At 40.9% G+C, this 20,311-nt stretch overlaps 1 protein-coding gene across 4 annotated transcripts in view; it reads right to left on the reverse strand.

Moving 5' to 3' along the window:
- Window positions 1–979: 979 nt before the first annotated feature.
- The window catches only part of ctnnal1 (catenin (cadherin-associated protein), alpha-like 1), a 395,162-nt gene continuing 375,830 nt past the window's right edge, over window positions 980–20,311 (reverse strand). For all 4 annotated transcript variants that reach the window (XM_078538519.1, XM_078538520.1, XM_078538521.1 and 1 more), the window contains 8 exons: window positions 18,125–18,162; window positions 16,129–16,179; window positions 15,694–15,848; window positions 13,586–13,634; window positions 12,448–12,504; window positions 11,389–11,508; window positions 5,876–5,959; window positions 980–2,213 (listed from right to left, as the gene is read on the reverse strand). In XM_078538519.1, the coding sequence (XP_078394645.1) occupies window positions 2,049–2,213; window positions 5,876–5,959; window positions 11,389–11,508; window positions 12,448–12,504; window positions 13,586–13,634; window positions 15,694–15,848; window positions 16,129–16,179; window positions 18,125–18,162 (719 nt within the window). In that variant the 3' untranslated portion in view covers window positions 980–2,048. The remainder of the gene's footprint in view (window positions 2,214–5,875; window positions 5,960–11,388; window positions 11,509–12,447; window positions 12,505–13,585; window positions 13,635–15,693; window positions 15,849–16,128; window positions 16,180–18,124; window positions 18,163–20,311) is intronic.

The raw sequence follows: 20,311 nt of genomic DNA on the forward strand, positions 1-20,311 counted from the left end.
GCACTGTGGGTGTACCTACACCACATGGACTGCAGTGGTTCTAGAAGGCAACTCAGCACCACCTTCTCAATGAGGGATGGCCTGGCCAGCGATGCCCACATCCCCTGAATTAATTAAATTGAACTCTTTTCAACAAATCAATCAAGAGCTTTACTGAATTTGGGTAAAATTTAACATTTCCAAAAATCACGTGACTTTAGAAAGCAACACAAATGGTTAGCGTGTGCAAGTGAAGATTCCATAATATTAGACAGATCGAAATAAGTTAACTGGAATCAATTCATTCAAGGTACATTCAGGTGGACCAAGGTAAAAGCAAACATGTGAAAACAAAAAATATCTGCTGGTTGAAGAAATTGCATTGGTAATTCAAAATCAAAACGTCGTGGCCAGAATTTTTTGGTCATTAGGCAGGCGCGCGCCTGACCTGAATGAGCGTAAAATGACACTGTCACATGGGTAGGGACCTGTTATTTATGAAATGTTAAAAGTAAATTTAAAATTTTAAAATTCTTTATTTTTAATTTTTAAAATCTTCTTTTCCCTGAGGCAGCTCTGTGCCTCAGGGAGCTTTTCCTGTGCGCACCCATGCGCATGTGCAAAGTTCCCCGATCACCTCCTCCCCACGCTGCCGACACAGGCAGTGCTGAGCGCTGCAGTGCGCGTTTCATGCAGTGTGAACTTGCAGTCGCAGGCCGATCGTGAGCAGCGGTCGGCTCCCCGACCGCTCCCACTCGCCCCCACCGAGAGCAAAATTCTGCACCAGGAGAAACTTCAAACTGCATCAAACCTTTATAAAATTACCAAGAATGAATCAGATATAAATGCTATATTAAGGACAGCAGAAATTGAGAGGCATTGGACCATTATTTATTGGGAGACATGTAAGACAAAGACAAACCTGATTAAAATTTGTGTTACCAACATGACAAGTACTTTGTTTTGTGTGTATGAAGTTCATTAAACGGTAAACAAAAGGTGAAGATTAACGAATTAGAATTTTATTTTAAAAAATATAACTTTACATGTTAATTGTCAGAGAATTGTAAAAAACTGCCTTTTCAGGTAATACAAATCCAGTAGAAGTTCTCTATACTAAATATTTCCAGTGGTTCATGCATCAACATTCCAACCCCACTGCACTGCATATCAAAATCACCAGAAAAATAGTGACATTAGGTACAGAGTTCATGGGGGAAGATGGAGGGACAGAACATAATTAAGAGTTCTATTCATTACAACAACCTGTTCTCCAAAATTCTCGTAGTCTGCTTGCTTGCTCTTTCTTTCAAAGCAAAATACTTGAAATACTTTCAGAATAAATTTATATTCATTATCAAGAACTTAAATTTGTAGGTAGTAGGGAAAAACACAAACTCAACATTCTGAAACAGAAAACTTGAACACAAGATCAGTCTCCATTATTTTGGTATAAATTTGACTAGAAGGAAGCCTTGGCCTTTCTCCTGAAAATTTACACCTAGCATTAGGAGAAGGAGGAGGGGAAAAGAAGACAGTGGTACACCCTTATTTGATTTGAATGCACCTAAGTTATCAAGTTGCAATAGCCTGCCTGCAAATATAATAATTTGGTTTAATTACCTTACACAGCAATAACGTACGCCTGTAATATCCAGTTTATGTTCTTACACATTTTTGACCATAGCAGCATCAAAGGACTAATCGCATCAGTAAGACATTCACAAAAGGATCAAGATAAACTATCAGCAGGCTAAGAAAAAAATCCAGCATTAACACATTTCAGAGAAGGTATTTAACCAATTAAGCCATTCCATTAGGGTTACTTAAGATACTACAGAGCTAAAAAAAAACACTGTTTAAAGTAGGAGGCCTGAAACAGTCAGATCTCCAAGTGGTGGAGCCGCTCAGGATAACACCGGCTTTCATCCACATTAAGTACTACAAGTGTAACAACGTTAGTTACAGGGAACTGTGGGCTGACAAACTTGCAGCTAGAACTGCACAAAGTTTACAGTACATGTGACAATGCTTTTTATAGTGTTATGACCACTCTAGAACTTCCCCCGTCATTTGCTTTCCAAGAACATTAAATTTGCCATGTGCCTTTCCAGAGATTTCACACCAAACGTATCTGTGTTCTTTCCATCTAAGCTCTCGCCATTGGCAACCGTCTGCAGTTGGTTTCCTCTCCAGCTGTGGGGGGATCCCATAAATGTCTGATCCACTTTACACTGTAAAAGGAATTAAAAAATACTGATCCTTGAGGACCACAAAACTTGAATAAAAGAACACAATTCACGTTCCATAAATAAGTAAGTGTTTCATAAATTTAGTTGCTTTATTATACATTAGTAGGCTTCCCTTTTATAATCAGTTAAATTCCAACTACATTTAGTGCTGTTAAGGTTCAGCTGAATTTCCCAAATTATATTACATTTCATCACACAGTGGAGTTCCTGATATTCAATGTAATCACATGGTTATTCCGATAAAGGCCTAATATTTCTGCATGAGGACAGGGAGAAATTACAGTAGATTCTCCTTGCACCCCCACTGGTTGGATCAAGGACAATACCCATTGCTATGTTCTCCCAATGTCCTGTCCAACATTCCTCAAATCAACTATTTGTGCACAACAAATTGAGAAATAACAATGGGCTAAATCTTCTGGTTAGTGTCGGAACCAGTGTTTGACGCTGATCAAACTGAAAACTAGCCTGCATGTTATTTTTTTGGTCTAAACTTCTGATGGAGGATCCTGCAGAACTTCCTCAGTGCAGGAATCCACAGAGGGCACTTAACTGCCATATTTTGCTAAGTGTTTAAAGGTTTCAAAGCTTCGCAGCATGTGAGTGAATGGGTGGCTGAGTGAATGGGTGGGTGGCAGACTGGGTAGGGGTCAGGGGGAGTTGGGGGGGTCAGGGGAATTGGGGGTTCAGTGGGGGTAGTCAATGGAGGAGTTGGAGTGAGGGCAGTGAGATTAATTGTGGGGGCCAGTTCTGGAGTTACACTAGGATGTTACTAACATTTCATTGGTAACTATTCGGGTAAGTAAAGCCTCCAACTTCAACTCAGAGTTGGAGACTTTTCGGAGGGTCCCGGGGAGCAGGACGATTGCCCATCAAATTTCCTGGGCAATTCCCACAGAGCCAGTGCTTCGGGATTTCCGCAGGGTCCTGACACACATCTTATATGCCCGATGATCCGGAGACTGGAGGATCTGGGTGAATGAAATGAATGGCCAACTAATCTGCTTTCATGTTGGTGTTGGTTGAGGGAGGAAAAACCTGTCCTCACAGGCACTAAATTGCATTTGTAGGTCAACAATTGTTATGTAGGCCAATATATCTAAATAACAAGTGACAGCACGTCAAAAACACCATAGGTAGTAATGAGATGAATGATCAAAGAATCTATTTTGATGGTGAATAGGTGGTCTGGTTTTGGTTAAAGGTAATTTGAAAGACATGGCACTTATGACAAAACTGTGCTCCCTCAGTACCTCCCTGAAATGCAGTCAAGATTTGGTGCTCAATTCCCTAATGGAGCTTGAACCCACAACCTTCTGACACTGAACCAAATTAGTTTTATAAGGAATTCCTATTCCAAACATATAAAGTCCTCCTCAATAATGAAATAAAACAGGAAATGCTGGAAACATTCACCAGGTCAGCAGCATCTATGAAGCGAAAGAGTTAACGGACTGAACTTTTGCTCCCGAGTTGGGAGCACAGAGTTGGGAAATTTTCCAACTCCGCAAATCCGACTTGGGAGCAGCTCCTGCACCTTCAGATTTTCATTCCGGTGGTATGGCTGTTAACGGGAGTCAGCCCGCCAGCCCCCAGGGAGAATATGGAGGGAGCAGCCACAGGGGCTGCTGGGTGCCGAGGTCAGCCTCAATGCTCCGGCACTTTATCCCAGCTGTGAAAAAAACAATAAAACCCAAAAAGAGCTCTTTGAGCCCACACCCTCACACACTCCCCATGCCCCATCCATGCCAACCTATGCCACTCTACTCACCCCCATATCCCTTTTAAGCCCCTGTGCCAACTTAGTGCCAATTCATGCAAACCTATGACCCCCCCCACCCCCCACACACGTACCACCCTTTACCCTTCCACCATGCCAACTCAACCAGTATCTACCATGGGTAAGTCTCAGGACACATGCTGAGATGAAATAAAGTTCTAAGTAACTATTGGTGCCTCCTGCAGCATGTAACTCATCTCCTGACTCCCCAAACCCTTCCCACCATCTACAAGGCACAAGTCAGGAGTGATGGAACACTCTCCACTTGCCTGGATGAGTGCAGCTCCGACAACATTCATGAAGCTTGACACCTCCCAGGACAAAGCAGCCCGCTTGATTGGCACACCCACAAATATTCACTCCCTCCACCACCAATGCACAGTGGCAGCAAAGTGTACCATCTACATGTTGCACTGTAGGAACTCACTAAGCCTCCTGAGACAGCACCTTCCAAACCCACGACCACTACCATCTAGAAGGACAAGGGCAGCAGGCACATAGGAACACCACCAGCTGGAAGTTCCCATCCAAGCTACTCACCATCCTGACTTGGAACTATATCGCCGTTTCTTCACTGCTGCTGGGTCAAAATCCTGGAATTCCCTCCCTAACAGCACTGTGGCTGTACCCACACCACATGGACTGCAGCAGTTCAAGAAGGCAGCCCATCACCACCTTCTCAAGGGCAATTAGGGGTGGGCAATAAATGCTGGCCTAGCCAGCGATGCCATATCCCATGAATGAATAAAAATTTTTAAAAGAACATGAATTCATAAATGCCCATTCAATATGTTTAAATTACTTCAAGTACTTAATCCGTGATGAAAACAAACAATTGTATTCACAGTCCCACATCAAAGATTTTATGATCACTTGGAGCTGTCAATTAAACTGTGAATTTACAAGACCCTGACTGTGGTGATAGGTTGCGAAATCAGTCATGCAGCCTTAATCCTACAATGATAAACCTCAGGTTTTTGTCAACAGACAGCTGATGAAATTGCAAGCACTGATTTTTTTTTTAAACTGCAGGCTGTTTTTGTTTGAAAGAATTAAATAACTTAGGGATTTAAATGACTTGACAACTTGACAGTTCCACTGAGTTTAAGCACTTCTTACACACATTCATGTCTAATTTTTACAACTCCAAAGGGCACCTGACCTGTCCCAAAGGGATACCCTACCCTTCTGCCTCTCCTAAAGGGTACCCTGCCTTTCCCAAAGGGTACCCTGCCTCTCTCAAAGGGTACCCTGCCTCTCCCAAAGGGTACCCTGCCTCTCCCAAAGGGTACCCTGCCTCTCCATATAACTCCAGCGGCTTTAGACATTTTTCTCAAATGTCTAAACCCCACAAGTCATGTTTTGGACTTTCCAGTAACAAAAATTACATCAGTTTGAAGGCAGTTGCACTTCTACATGAGCAGCTGCCTCTGAGAACCAAGAATGTGCAAACAACAACCCTGCTCCTTCCCTGGCGAAAATAGTGTGTGCAAGGTTCAGGGGCAGGACTTCTGAAATTGGGGCTCCAGTGCCATTTTGGCCAAGGCACAGAGCCCTTCTGTTGTCATGAAAATTTGGGCCAATGCTTTAGGTCAATGATCCTTCATTAGTACACTACTGAGTGTTACCAGCATTTTATGTTTTTATTTTTTATTTTCAGCATCTACGGTATTACAACACTTTAGATGTCTACAATGCTATTTTGTGCAAAAAGATTCAATCTTTAGCTTTCACGTTGAATTGCTTCATTACTATGAATTGGCCATGATTTGCCAATTAGCTAGTTTTATTTGCAGTTTATAGATCTTTTGATCCAGGCATATAATTTTTTGAAATGATTTGTTTCAGGTCCTTATTATCTTACCTTTTTTAATAGTTTGTAACAAAGAGAAAGAATCTTCATCAATACGGTCATTACATTCTTAGTTTCTTGAATAGAAGTGTCAACCTAAAAACATACAATAGTATAACAGAATAATATGCATTACTGATACTTATTTACTGAAATTGTATTCAAGCCATTATTGATACGCACTTAACTAACTCTTTACACAGATTTCTTTCCTTGCACATCCACCATATCTAATTGGATTCTGACTAAAATCGGTGCTTTTCCTTCTAACTGTGAATTATTCCCTTTATCCGTAAGCAGTACAATTTACTTTGGATTCCTCACATTTGGGAATGTAAGAAACAGGAGCTGGAATAGCATTTGGCCCCTCAAACCCGCTCTGCCATTCAAGAAGATCAGGGATGATCTTCTACCTCAACTCCACCTTCCTGCATTACCTCCATATCCATTAATTTCCTTAGTACCTAAAGGCCTCGATCTCCCTGTTGAATATTCAATGACTGAGTATGCATAGCTCTCTGGGGTAGAGAATTCCAAAGATTCACAACCTTTTGAGTGAATAAAGTTCACTTCATCTCAGTCCTCAATGATCAACCCCTTATTGAGAGTGTGAACCCATCTTCTAGATTCCCTAGCCAGGAGAAACATTTTCTCAGCATCTACCTTGTCAAGTTTCTTAAGAATTTTATATGTTACAGTTGGATCTTCCCTCACTCCTCTAAACTCCAGGCAATATAAACCTAGTCTACTCAATCTCTCCCCGTAGGACAAACCCTCATCCCAGGAACCAGTCTGGTGAATCTTACTTGCCCTTGAGGGAGTGCAACAATGTCCTTCCTCAGCTAAGGAGTCCAAAACTGCACACATTACACCAAGTGTGACTTCATCAACTGCCCATACAATTGTAGTAAGACTTGCTTAGTCTCATTGTCTAATTCCTTTGTAACAAAAGCTAACATTCCATTTACCTTCCTAATTGCTTACTGTACTTGCATGTTAACTTTCTATGATTCATGTAGAGGGGCACCAATGTCCTTCTGAATGCACACATTTTGGAGTGTCTCACCATTTGAACAATATTTTGCTATTTCATTTATCACATCAAACTGGATATCTTTGCACTTTTCCACATTGTCTTCCATCTGGCATGTTCTTGCCATTCACCCAATCTGTCAATATTCCTCTGCAGCCTCTTTGCATTGCACTTACCACTTATTTCCCCACTTAACTTTGTATCGTCAGCAAACCTGGATGTGTTTCACTCAATCCCCTCGTCCAAGTCATTAATATAGATTGTAAATAGCTGAGGCCCACGTACTGACCCCTGTGGCACCTCACTAGTTACAGCATACCAACCCAAAAATGTCCTGTTTTCTGTCCATTAACAAAACGTCAATCCATGTTAATATATTACTCAAAATCTCATGAGCCCTAATTTTGTGCAATAACTTCTTGTATGGCACCTTATCAAATATTTTTTGAAAATTCAAATACACAACATCCACTGGTTCCACTTATCCGTCCTACTAGTTATATCCTCAAGAAAAAGAACTGATTGGTCATAAAGAAAAACAGAAAATTTTGCAAATACTCAGCAGGTCAGCAGCATCTGTGGAGAGAAAAACAGAGTTAACATTTCAGGTCTGTGGCCTTTCATCTCCAAAGTTGCTACTTGACCTGTTGAGTATTTGAAACATTGCTGTTTTTCTTTCAGATTTCCAGCATCTGTATTTTGTATTTTGGCTTGACAGATTTGTCATTGCAATTTCACCGTCTTAAATTTGTGATGACTTTGCTAAATCATTTCTTAAAATTCCCATTTTCTCTCTTCCTCCTTTCTTAAATATTTACGTTATGTTTGTTACTTTCCAATCTTTGGAAACTGTTCTAGAATCTAAGGAATTCTAAGGAAGATCACAACTTTGCATCTTTGCAGCTGTTGCTTTTAAAACCTCAGGAAGTAGGTCATCAAGTCCAAGGGATTTGTCACTAATCCTCATCAGAAAGTTGCTCTATGCTGATGATGCCACACTAGCATTCCATACCAAGGAACACATTCAGCAGCAAATGGACAGCCTCTCCAATGCCTGTGAAGAATTTGGTTTGACCATCAGCATCAGGAGACAAATGTCAATGCTGATAGATGGGAGCATGGCAATGTGACGCTGGATGTTGTTAATAGTTTCACACATATCTAGGCTTCACAAACACCAGCAATCTGTCACTTGATGCTGAAATCAATGCACACATAACGAAAGCTGCAGCTGTTATGTCTAAGCTGAGTAAGACAGTGTGGAGCAACAGCAACCTGACTGAGAACATCAAACTGAGTCTACCAAGGCTGTGTCCACAGTGCATTCGTCTGCAGTGGTGAGACTGGGATAGAACGTGGTAGGCAGGAGAAAAGACTGAACAGTTTCCACCTTCGCTGTCTCAGATGTATCCTCGACATCTCTTGGTAGCACAAGATCACCAACTCAGGTCATTAAATGTGCTCATTCCACCACTATTACTAAGCCAGTGACATCTGCGCTGGCTCGGCCATGACCATTATATGGATAATGGCCATATGCCCAAAGACCTTTTGTACAGTGAACTGGCCACTGGGTCAAGACCTCCTGGACATCCATAACTTCTGATACAAGGACATCTGCAAGTGAGATATGAGGCAGGATTATCCCTCCATCGGGGGCAAAGTTGAAGTGTGGGCGCGCAGAGACGCACCTCCGATCAGCACCCCCTGATCGGGGGCGCCGCTGCCATTTTACGTGGGTGGGCCAATTAAGGCCAGCCCAGTGTGACGTCTGCACGGAAGTGCTATGCGCTCCCTGTGCGGGTGGGGGGGGGGGGGAAATCCCGAAGCCTGAGAGTGCGCTATTTCACGCATGCGCACGAAAGAGCGCACTCATCTCCGTGAGCTAAGTGCTGCCTCAGGGAGATCGCCTCTCCTGTCAAAAATATTAAAAATAGGAAAAAGAAAATTCCCTGACATGTCCCCTCATGTGACACTGTCATATGAGTTGGGACATGTCCATAATATTTTTAAAAAACTTTAATTTCCGAAAGTGTGGTTCAAAAGAGGGATTCAAAAGGGAATTGGATCATTAGCTGAAAAGGAAAAATTTACAGGGCTATGGGGGAAAAGCCAGGGGAGTGGCACTAGGTGAATTGCTCTTGTCGAGAGCTAGCACTGACACGACTGGCCAAATGACCTCTTTTGCTGTAACCATTCCATGATTAGCATTTCATATAGATTCCCAATCTACGTTAGCCAACTCGTCCCTCATACCTGCACAATTTGCTTTGTTTAGATTTAGGACCCTAGTTTCAGATTTAACTAAATCACTTCCAAACTCAAAATAAAACTCTATCACATTATGGTTACTCTTCTCAGAAGCCGCATTAACCCTTTCTCGATGCACAACACTAGATCTAAAACAGCCTGTTCTGCAGTTGGTTTCTCAACATCCTGATCTAGAAAACTATTTGATATACATTCAATGAACTTGTCCTGTGCACTTTTAAGATTAAGGTCCCCCACAATTACTGCGTTCTTCTTGCTAAATGCACCTCGTATTTCCTCTGCCCTACAACTCCAGTTAGGCAGCTGACAAACAACTCCAACATTGTTTTCTGCCCTATGATATTTCTAAGCTCCACCCAAACTGATTCAATCTCTTCATTTTCTGAGCTAAGGACATTTCTCTTTATTGTCTTAATCCCATCCTTTATTTTCAGATCCACCCCTCTTCCTTTTTCCTTTTGCTTATCTCTTCTAAAAGTTAAGATTTTTGGAATAATTAGTTCCCAGCATTGGTCACTTTTCAACCATATCTCCATAATGGCTGTTAGAAATTAATAGGTTTGATCTACTTGTGCTACTATTTCATTATTAAGTCCTGCAAGCATTTGATTCCTTTTTCAGCATTTGCAAAAATTTAATCATAGAAAGGGAAAAATTTAACAAGCAAAATAAAGACAAAGGTAAGAGCATGGATTCGTGCACCAACAGGTCAGGTAGAAAATTATGACTATGAAATATTAGGGGAAGAATTGATTCGTGATTGTATAGTAGTTCGGGTCTTAGAAGAAGCTCTATCAGATCTCTTGCAAACGAGAGAAGTTATAACTCTAATCGAGGTAGTACAAATCGCAATCTGAGCTCAGAAAGCAAAATAGAGCATTTGTTTGCAGGGAAGGCGAGGTCCCATGGAAACAAGTGAGTGAGGCCATTCAGCATGTAGGCCAGTGGAGCGAAAGCGCATCAAAGCAGAATCCTGTGAAAACAGGGAAAAGCGCGCTAACCGCCATCTTAAAATGCTCTCGGTGTGGCAGGAAAAATCTGCATAAGTGGGTAAAACGCCCACCAGGGGGAGCAGAATGCCACAACTGTGGGAAAATAGGGCATTTTAAAATTGTCTGCCATTAAAACTCAATGAAACAAGAAAAATAGTCTGTTTGTTACCTTATCTGTTCCTGTTCTCTCTGGGTGCTCTGTGAAGTGCTGTGAAAACAGGGCCAGTCTTTGGGAGGACAGCAGTCTGATTGCTTTTGAAATATTCTTGGGGAATCTAATGACACAGGATGCTAACTGAAGACCTTGGTTTTGCTTAAGTGGAAATAGGCAGTTTTCTCAAAATAACTCAGGTGCTTGAGTGATGGGCAGCAATGCATGTCTGCCTGTGAGGGTTGCAATATGCAATTTTGGCTAGCTGGGGTGGGACAGCAACATCCAAATGTAATTCAGCCTTCATCTTAATAGATCTGTTGAAACAAGGAATTGAAAGAAATAGGGCACTTTTGGTGTAAAAGGAGAGATTACAGGAGGTCAGCCTCAAGCCAAAGGTCTATTAAATTAACTATTGCTTTGTTTGGAAATGGCAGGCAACAGAGCATAAGCAAAGCAAGAGTCAGGACGCAGAAGCCAAAAGGTAGATCCGTTGATTCTTTTCCCTTCCCAAGTCTTCTAATATATTGATTCTGATAAATTTCTTCAAGAGTAAACTGTCTCTATTTCACTTTTTAAAAATGAACTGGGGCATACTGTCAAAAAGAGAACGCTTCAGTTAACAGATTGTCACCACTCTGCGAATGTATGCAGCAGGCTTGTGTTGTGAACAGTTGGATTGCAAAACCTTTTTGAAGCTGTTCTCCTGGCTCTGACAGTGAGTGTGTCAATCTTGTTTGCTAACAGTTTAAAACCTCAAACCTATTTTCAAAAATTGCGCATTTGTTTTATTAATATTGCACATATTTTGTATCATGCAGCGAATATGGTGACCTGATGCCACAAGTTTGGCAAGCATCAAAATTATATTAGACAACTCTCCTCTTAAGGTTAGAATATCACCTTACATTGAAATCAAAGACCAGGTTAACCATCAGCTGTAGTGCTGCAAATGCAGTTTATCTGGTTAAACATAGGTCAGTGACAATTGTAAGGTTTGAATTTACATATCCAATATGAAATTGCAATTTGTAACCCACCCTACCAACCACCATTCCATATAAAGAAAGCTACAGACCTTAGCAAAAGTGGCAGCTTTGCCATGAACAGGGGTTTTGCTAGTTATCTGCAGCTGCTGACACAAGATAGGAAACCTCTCTGTCTCCATCATCAGAGCTGCCTTTTCATCCTCTTCCAGCTGAGGACAGAAAAAGACATTTGGTTCAGATTTAAGTCACTGTCAGAACACATTGCATGGGAATGGATTAGAACTGTGTCAAGTCATCATTTTTGTAATTAAATATTCTAATATTGAAAGCTAAATTAAATGTTCAAGACTTTGAAACATCTTGCCGGTTATTTGTACACAGTGTATTTATTGTGTCACAGTCAAGCTGAATAAACCCAGCTTCTTAAGATTAGATTTTACAGCTAATAAACACATTAGTTACATAGTTAATGAAATAAAGCCCAAGAAGATCTGTCTGTGATAATCTTGTTATTCTTCAACCTTCTGTAGAACATGATGTGCATATAAATAAGAATGTGCGTCCAAGCACTTTGACCGTCTCATGTAGGTATACTGTGGTTGTGAAAAGAGAATTAACATTGACTTTAAAATAATGGATTGTAATGAATTTAAAATAGAAATTGATGTTCACATGCCACAAAATGTATGTCAGGTACAAATGAATATGGATGAGATTCCAGATCAAATCAAACTCTCCCCTTGGAGAATTAGAACCATAAGGATTTTGCAAAGATGAATAACTTGCTGCTGACATTTTTGCCAACTTTCAAGACACACATTTTCTGATGTAAAACATCTGAAAAAGCTTTCATATAACAAACTGGAAACAGACAGCATGTAAATCAGAGAAAAGACTGATTAGCATTTTGAGCATATACCCTATATCAGAATAGAAGACAATCTTTTGTTCTGATAAAAGGTGCACACGCTTCAGATTTCCAGCATGTGTGATTATTTTATATTAACATTGGATATGAAGCAGACACAGAAATAAATTGAAATTCTTATCCATTGCAAAAGTAATGCACGTGTGTGCTTGTAGTGGTGCAGATTTGAAGTGTGTTTTATTCTAAAATGCAAGTCCGGCAGTGGTTCTTGGCAGCATACCTGATTTGAGAGAGAATGAAGAGATGTGTGAAATCTAAGACCTTCTTCAGCAAAGATCTGTAACAGGGAAAAGTACAGTGAAAGAACCAAATCTGCTCTTGACATTTGGGCTGGTGTATCTGTATTTCAGTCTGTGAAAAACTAAAAGATTACTAAGTATAGGATCCCATGTGTCAAGAGAAACCCTTGTTCTTAAGGTTTCCTAGGGAATGACCATTGAAAATCACAGAAATTTCACATTTCATACAAATTTATCATGCTCATGACTGCTGACGCACACTATCACATAGTGAAAGAGAAGGCTATTTAAGTCTCACTACTATTTGTGATCACAAACTAGACAGTAGTACAACCAAAATAGAGTGGCTGCTCATCCCACCAGTCCTCGTTGCTGCTTTGACATACTGGACTTAAATCTCAGTAGCTAGAGCTCTTGTCAGAAATAGGTAACAGCATGGTGCATACATATAATGAGGGATCAAACAACTTCATTTAGACCCCATTTTCATCTCTGCCCATCTGATTACCAAAAGTTCTGGTTCCCACTCACTGATCATGGGTGGTACAAGTCAGGAGGCTGCAATTTTAGCAAAAATTAAAGTGATCCTTGTTACTTTACACCATTTTACCCAGGAACTTGGGGGCATGGATACAGCAGCTAAACAAAAAGCCACACTGTGCTACAGAAGAGAGGTATGATGGTGGTCAGATACTGAATGGCCACTCCTGATACTTCCACAGTGCAATTACACCTCACTTAATCACAGAATCACACAGTGCAGAAGAGGCCCTTCAGCCCATCGAGCCTGCACCGACACATGAGAAACACTTAAGTAATAAATCAAATGCGAGTGGTTCAAATCAGATCACAGGTCATAACATTAGTGCAGATATAATATACTTATATGTGCATAAAACTTCTATTTCACCATGACTTGTATTCCAAAGCACATCTAAAATTAAATGAACTGAGCTAAAAATACATAACCCAAATGCAACAAGGCTATCGGCTTACAGGAAATATCAATCACTGTACAGAGACATAATTTATAAGCCATTATTCTTCATAACTGTTTCCATTCGAAGAAAAACCCCGTTACTTTAAGCGCAACATGAAGATAGCAAGGAGTCTACTTACATCTGCCTGGTGAAATAAATCTTGTGTTGTTTTCAAAAGGCCTTCTCCTCTGAAATAAAGAGAAAAATTAAAAAACAAAGTTCTTAGGATTCATTTTTAAGTATGATGTTTCAGATTAGATTTGAAAATGACATCGTAGGATGGACAAAACAATGTACACCAATGATAGTGCATGTAAAATGTATTATCAATGGTAACATGGTGAGGCATTGTGATGATACATGAATGAGCTTATATGACAGTGGTAGGAATCAGCCATGGGCAGTTCCTGATCTCAGCTGTTTTGAGGAAGATGCCAAAAGAGAGTATTGCCACAGTGGAAGTCGAGGGGTGGGATTGGGGGTGTTGGTAAGGATCAGCGCGAAATTTACTATGAGTTACTATTACATGGCAGTAGAGAGCACAAAGACTGGGTGCAAGTTGACTTCCAGGCGACTGAGTGTGTCACACCGGGAGATCTAAAAAAAAACTTTAAAGGAGGCCATCTAGATTTCAAAGTAATATATGCGTAAGTAATAAAGATCTTTCCGTCGGGGTCAAATAAAAAAATTCTTTTGTTCATTATGTATTATCCTGTTATGTTAGAAGTTAAGTTAGATTTTACATTGTGGAAATAAATGTCCTCATCAGCAGCAAAGCTAAACAAATAGCTTCTCATTTCTTATAACCAGCACAAAGCATTCCAGATCAGGAATGCAAAGTAATGAAGGTTTTAGTCAGCTCTAGTAATGTATCTTTTACATTTTGTATCAGTGGATCTCTGGCAGTGTTTCTCAGTAAATCACAGGATGGGCTACTTAATAAGAACAGCAACATTGTAGCACGGGACACACAATATATTACCTTACTGCCAGGCTGTAGGTTGCAGGATAAAGTATTATTTTGTGTAAGCTGAACTGTCCTTTTAAGACTTCAAGGTTTTATCCTTCTTTAGAGCAATATGCACAGGTCAATCAGAGGATATTTTCTGTTGCTTGAGAAGGTTTCTCAGAAACCAGTGGGAATTAGATGAAAGTCTTATACTTTTTAAAAAAGTACAATAAACAAAATTTTAAATGTGTGACTAAGCATGACACCTGAAGAATGTTGGACACATCTCAAAACTCATTAGATATTATACCAACAGAACTCCTGTTCCACTGCTCACCATAACTCAGGTGATTTGCTGATTTATAAGGATAGGGATATTGCATCATGTAATGCACAGTCTAGTGTCATATGTGTGTGCATGCCACGCATGTGAGTGAGAGAGACAGACAGAAAAACGACAAATGAGCATCACAAGTTTTGGAAAATGCACCTATATTAAGAAGCTATTTTGTGTTGCGGGAAGAGTTTCTCTGTGTATTCCAAATGCCTACTTTTTTTCTATTTATGAAGATTTCCTCCAACAATCCTTTCTAAAATGAAACAGCTGTAAGAAATTTGCTTAGAAAAATTTACCTACAATTATGTGATAGAGAAACGTGACAAAGTAGACAGATGCCACACCAGATTGACCCGAGTGGCTGCTCAGAAAAAGAGAAGAATTAGGAATGCTGCAGTGACTACACTATAGGAATGTTACAAATTGTCCATACACTTGTTTATGGATCAGCAGCTTAGTTGAGCAAGTGATGGATACCAGGCCACTTGAACCTTCTGAATACAAAAGCCAACGCTGAATGGATGACACAGTGTGGGAGGCATCCCTACAGACTGAAGCAATATGTGCTATCATTTTTTTGCCAACCTAATAGATTGTGATATCAACATAATACAGCTGGTTTCCAGATTGGCCAACTCCCACTGACAAGTGCTACTTGGAGAGAGCGTTGGATGGGTAATCACAGGCCCATAGCCCTGAATTTCCAACCATTCTTTTAAATAGACTGAGAATTAGGCACAAGCTGGCCTGTGATATCCAATTATTCCTCCCTATGAACCATGCTCTAAGACAGGAGTGCCTTGATGAGACTGTGTCGACAGTTTTGTACTGTAGGCTTATATGTCCACTAAAAGTCAAATAGGGAATGCCCAAAGTTAATCATTTCCAACTAATTTATTTTTCCTATATTTACCAAAAGAAATGAATGTTTCCGCAAGGTTGATTTCATGGTCAATCTTACCTTGTGAAAAGATACATGGAATACGCCATGCTCGACATGCTCTGTGCTTGACGAAGAATTTCATTGTCTTGGTCCTCCCATCTTTCTGTTTCTGCATCCACATCTGACGTGTGCAGACGCAGCTCCAACCCTAATTTTGCTATCTTTGCCTGTTCCTGTAATAGAACAAACATTTTCCTTCCAGATGTTGCTGAGCACAATGAAGGGCACCTGGACAGAGCAAGCTTAAGTATGAAAAAATACATATCTACTTCCAACAGGCAACAGTAGCCCATTCCTCCATTATTGTTTACAGGATCATACAGGCGACCATTTAGCCCACCATGTCTATGCCAATTCTTTGCAAGTTATCCAATTAGTCTCACTCCCCTATTTCCATATAGCCCTGCAAATTTATACTTTACATGCAACATTTACAAAAACTAAAACTCTTACCTCTGCATCTAGTTTGACTGCTTTAACAGTCTTCAAATTTGTAGTGTGTTTCTGTTACAAACAAAAGAAAAGACACACAAAATAATATGTTATCGATTTTCACATAACACCATCCTATTTACATATAGAGTGCAAATGGTGGCTGGGAAGATATTAAATGATAAGATAGTATACACATTGGAAGAGTTTAAAAGATATCATATTCCTTACTACATTTAAGATACATTTATTTTAACTTGGTGCAATTTTATAAACACAGCTAAAAATCAGTTTATTACATTTTTAATCAGTGTCCAGTGCACCACCTATGAGCAACAGGATTTTAAATAACTGAAAATGAGTTTTAAAAAACGATACAAAATTGATTTCTAGTTACATTGACATAGTCAGTTTCTTAGTAGAAAACGTTAAAAAAAATTTTTTAAAAGTCTATTAGTGTCCTCACATCCAGACAAACAGCTTCAAAAGCACCCTTGAAAGCCAACAAACAGACACAGCAGCAGAAATTCGCAATCATGATTAATTTGATCTAGGTCCATGAGCAGTCTGGTGGGCGGGACCAGTTTTCAGTGCAATGATTTTTAAACCAGCACAAAGGACCATGAAATCTCAATTTGCACCGGACGCAATTTTCGCTCAAAATTTCTTGGGGCAGAATTTTGCCCTTGGCGGGGGTGGTCGGGAAGCCTATTTGGCCCTAGGGGAGGTGATGGCATAGTGGTATTGCCACTGGACTGGTAATCCAGAGGCCCAGGGTAATGCTCCGGGAACCCGGGTTCAAATTCTGCCATGGCAGATGGTGGAATTTGAATCCAATAAAAATCTGGAATTAAAAGTCTAATGATGTCCCATAAAACCATTGTCGATTGTGGTTCACTAACGCCCTTATTTGCCTTCCTTACCTGGCCTACATGTGACTCCAGACCAATAGCAATGTGGTTGACTCTTAAATGCCCTCTGGACTAGGGATGGGCAATAAATGCTGGCCTAGCCAGCGATGCCCACATCCCACGAACGAATAACAAAAAAATTGGGGCAATTTGTGAAGAAAAATAGTGCAGCATAGCAGAAATTCCATGCCAGTGTTCTTTTTATTCATTCAAGTTCCTCTAAAAGTCAGAATCTCCTCAGGGAGATTAAGTTCATATTTAAACTTTGAAAAAAAGAAAGGTTAAAATTATTCAGACATGTTGCCTTATGTGACACTGTCACGTAAGCTGGGGCATGTTTATAAATTATCAAAAATTTTAAAATTTATTTAATAAAGCCTTCATGAAACCTCATCCCGTCCGCGGATGAAGTTTCGTGAAAAACGCGAAGGCCGCTTGGGCTCTTCGCCTGCCCGTCAACCTGAAGGTTGGACGGGCAGAGTTGAGAATCAGTTTAATTAGTTTATTAATGGCCTTAACAGGCCTTTGACAGTTCGGCCGGTGCGCAGCCGCCTCTGGTGTGCGCCCACCGAACAGAAGATTGGAATGACATGTGGTGATGTCGGGGCGCACGCCTGACATCACCACACGTCAATTTACACGTCGGCGTGCGGGCCCGCCCCCGCACGCGGGTGAGAAAATTCTCCCCCAGGTGTTTTTTTCCAGTTTGATACTGTTGTATTATTGGTTTTTAGAGAAGGCAGGTGAACATGGAGGGTATCCCACATGATCTCCCGGTGGTCAATACAAATAAAGGACATATTAGCTCACACATTGCACGTATGAGCACAAGGTTTTCTGCTCACAGGTGAATTGTTGAGATTGTGGAAACTGCCTCTTAGCTGCAACACAAGATAGTGATTTAGAAGAAAGTCTGAACTCCAAAAGATATAGGGGTAATGTTAACCACAATAGAAATAAAATGTGGGAGAGATGTAAAAGGAGCTCCTAATTCATTGTTACATATTTGCATTATTACATAACGTCAAAATTACTCTATAGCTTGTGGCATTTCAAGGTGAGTTTTGAGCCAAAGTTTTAAAATTAAATATATTTTAAAAACTCACCCCTGGTCTAGGTAGGGAAAGGTATGCACGCTTCTCTCCTGGGGAAACAGATGCAAATATGAATATATTTGGGTTATAAGTTAAATTACCTTAGAGTCAAAGCTGCACTAAAATGAATGTGGCAATTTTTAGCAAGGTCCTCTCAAAAATATTTTTCCCATAATAAGGATCTATTTTCTCAAATACAATGCGGCTTTGATTCTTAACCGCTGAAATAAATAGGTTTTATTAAATATTCCGCTGTCAAATGTCACCTATCGTCTTAAAATTACCCTGATGTCACCTGACCGTATCATAACATTTGTTCCTCTCTTCTCAATTCTTTCTCTGTCACCCAAAGAGACATGCAACTTCTATGGCCTTGAAATGATGTTTGGATATCTTTCACTGTGAAATTCCTTTCTCTGCTATTGTAATGGGCATGCCTTTGCTTTAGATGGGTTAACACTGTTAAAAATACACAGGGATTGTTTCTTTACAAATGTGGTAAACAATTCAAGATCCGAATCTCAGAGTATACTTTCAAATGCATGTGTGTTATTGCAGAGCAAATCAATTAACACTGCTCACCGCAATTAGCTGGCTGCATTTGTCTAAATTGGAGATGAAAATGTGAGACAGTATGTTAACAGTTAAAACATGGTGACCACAGCTAGCATTCACATCCTTAGGAAATAAATATTGTCGCATCCTTCACATTGGGCAGAATTCTCCAGTTGGTGAGTGGGGGTGGGGCCTGCTTGCCAACACGTAAAATGACGCACGGTGACTTCGGGCAGGCGTCCCGACGTCACCACACGTCATTTAGATTTTCAATTCGGCACGCAGCCGAGTCAGCTGTGCGCTCGCCGAACTGTCAAAGGCCTATTAAGGCCATTTAAATAGTAATTAATTCAATTAGCTGAGCTGTCCGTCCAACCTTAAGGTTGTCAGGCAGGTGAAGAGCCCAGGAGGCCTTTGCATTTTTCACGAAACCTCATCCACGGGCGGGATGAAGTTCCACGAAGTGTTTTAAAAGTCAATAAAAATTTAAAAAATAATTCTTTCACATGTCCCAGCTCATGTGACACTGTCACATGAGGGGACATGTTTTAAAAGTTTTTATTTCCTTTATTTAAATTTACACATATAAAACCGATCTCCCTGAGGCACAGAGGTGCCTCAGGGAGATCTCTGCGCTCTTTCGCACGCATGTGCGTGAAAGAGCACAGGAAACAACTCAGGGAATCCCCCCCTGCCCGCTCAGGGAGCGCTCAGTGCTTCCAGACGAGGACACGCTGAGTGGGCCTTAATTGGCCTACCCACTTAAAATGGTGCCACGTCCCTGATTGGGTTCGCGCCCGCGCCCGCCCCCGCCCAAACCCCCCGATGGGGGGAAATTTCCGCCCATTATTTTCTTTCCACACTGAATAAAATAGCTGTATAGTTAAAATGGTGCTGTAAAACCTGTCAGAGTGAGGTGCCCAAAGCAATTACAAAACCTTTTGCTTGCTCGTTCCACAATGACCCAAGTACACACTCATTGGGTAGAATTTAGCCCTTGGCTGGCGGGCGGGCCCCACAGGCTCGGCGGCGGGCAGCAGCAGAACCCCGCCACCGAAACGGGGCCTGCCGCCATTTTGAGTGGGCGGGCCAATTAAGGCACGCGAAAGAGCACACTGCTCCCTGAGGCAAAGTCCTGTCTCAGGGAGATTCGTGAGAGGTAAGTAAACTCTAAAAACAGATAAATATTAAAATTATTAATGCCCCCCCCCTCATGTGACAATGTCACACGAGATGGGACATGTTAATGATAAACACATAAAATTTATTAAATTTTTAAAAAACGAACATGAAACTTCATCCCGCCAGTGGATGAAGTTTCATTAATAATCTGCAGCCCGCTGGGGCTCCTGCTCTGCCCGCCAGCCTTAAGGTTGGCCGGGCAGGGTGTTTAATAATGTTAATTAGCCTGTCAATGGCCTTAATTGGACATTGACAGGTTGGTGGGTGGACAGCTGATTTCACTGTCCGCCCGTCTTCGTGAATATTTAAAGGGACCGTGATGACATTGGGGGTTCCTCCCGACGTCAGTTTCCCCTCAACGAGCGGGCCCCGCCCCCAAATCGCCGAGGGGAAAATCTTGGCCATTGTGTCTCCTTACAGAGCACAAGTTGACAAAGGAGTGGTAGCTCTACATCCTAGCAA

This window comes from Cetorhinus maximus, chromosome 3 (assembly GCF_964194155.1).
Source record: "Cetorhinus maximus chromosome 3, sCetMax3.hap1.1, whole genome shotgun sequence".
Lineage (NCBI taxonomy): Eukaryota > Metazoa > Chordata > Chondrichthyes > Lamniformes > Cetorhinidae > Cetorhinus > Cetorhinus maximus.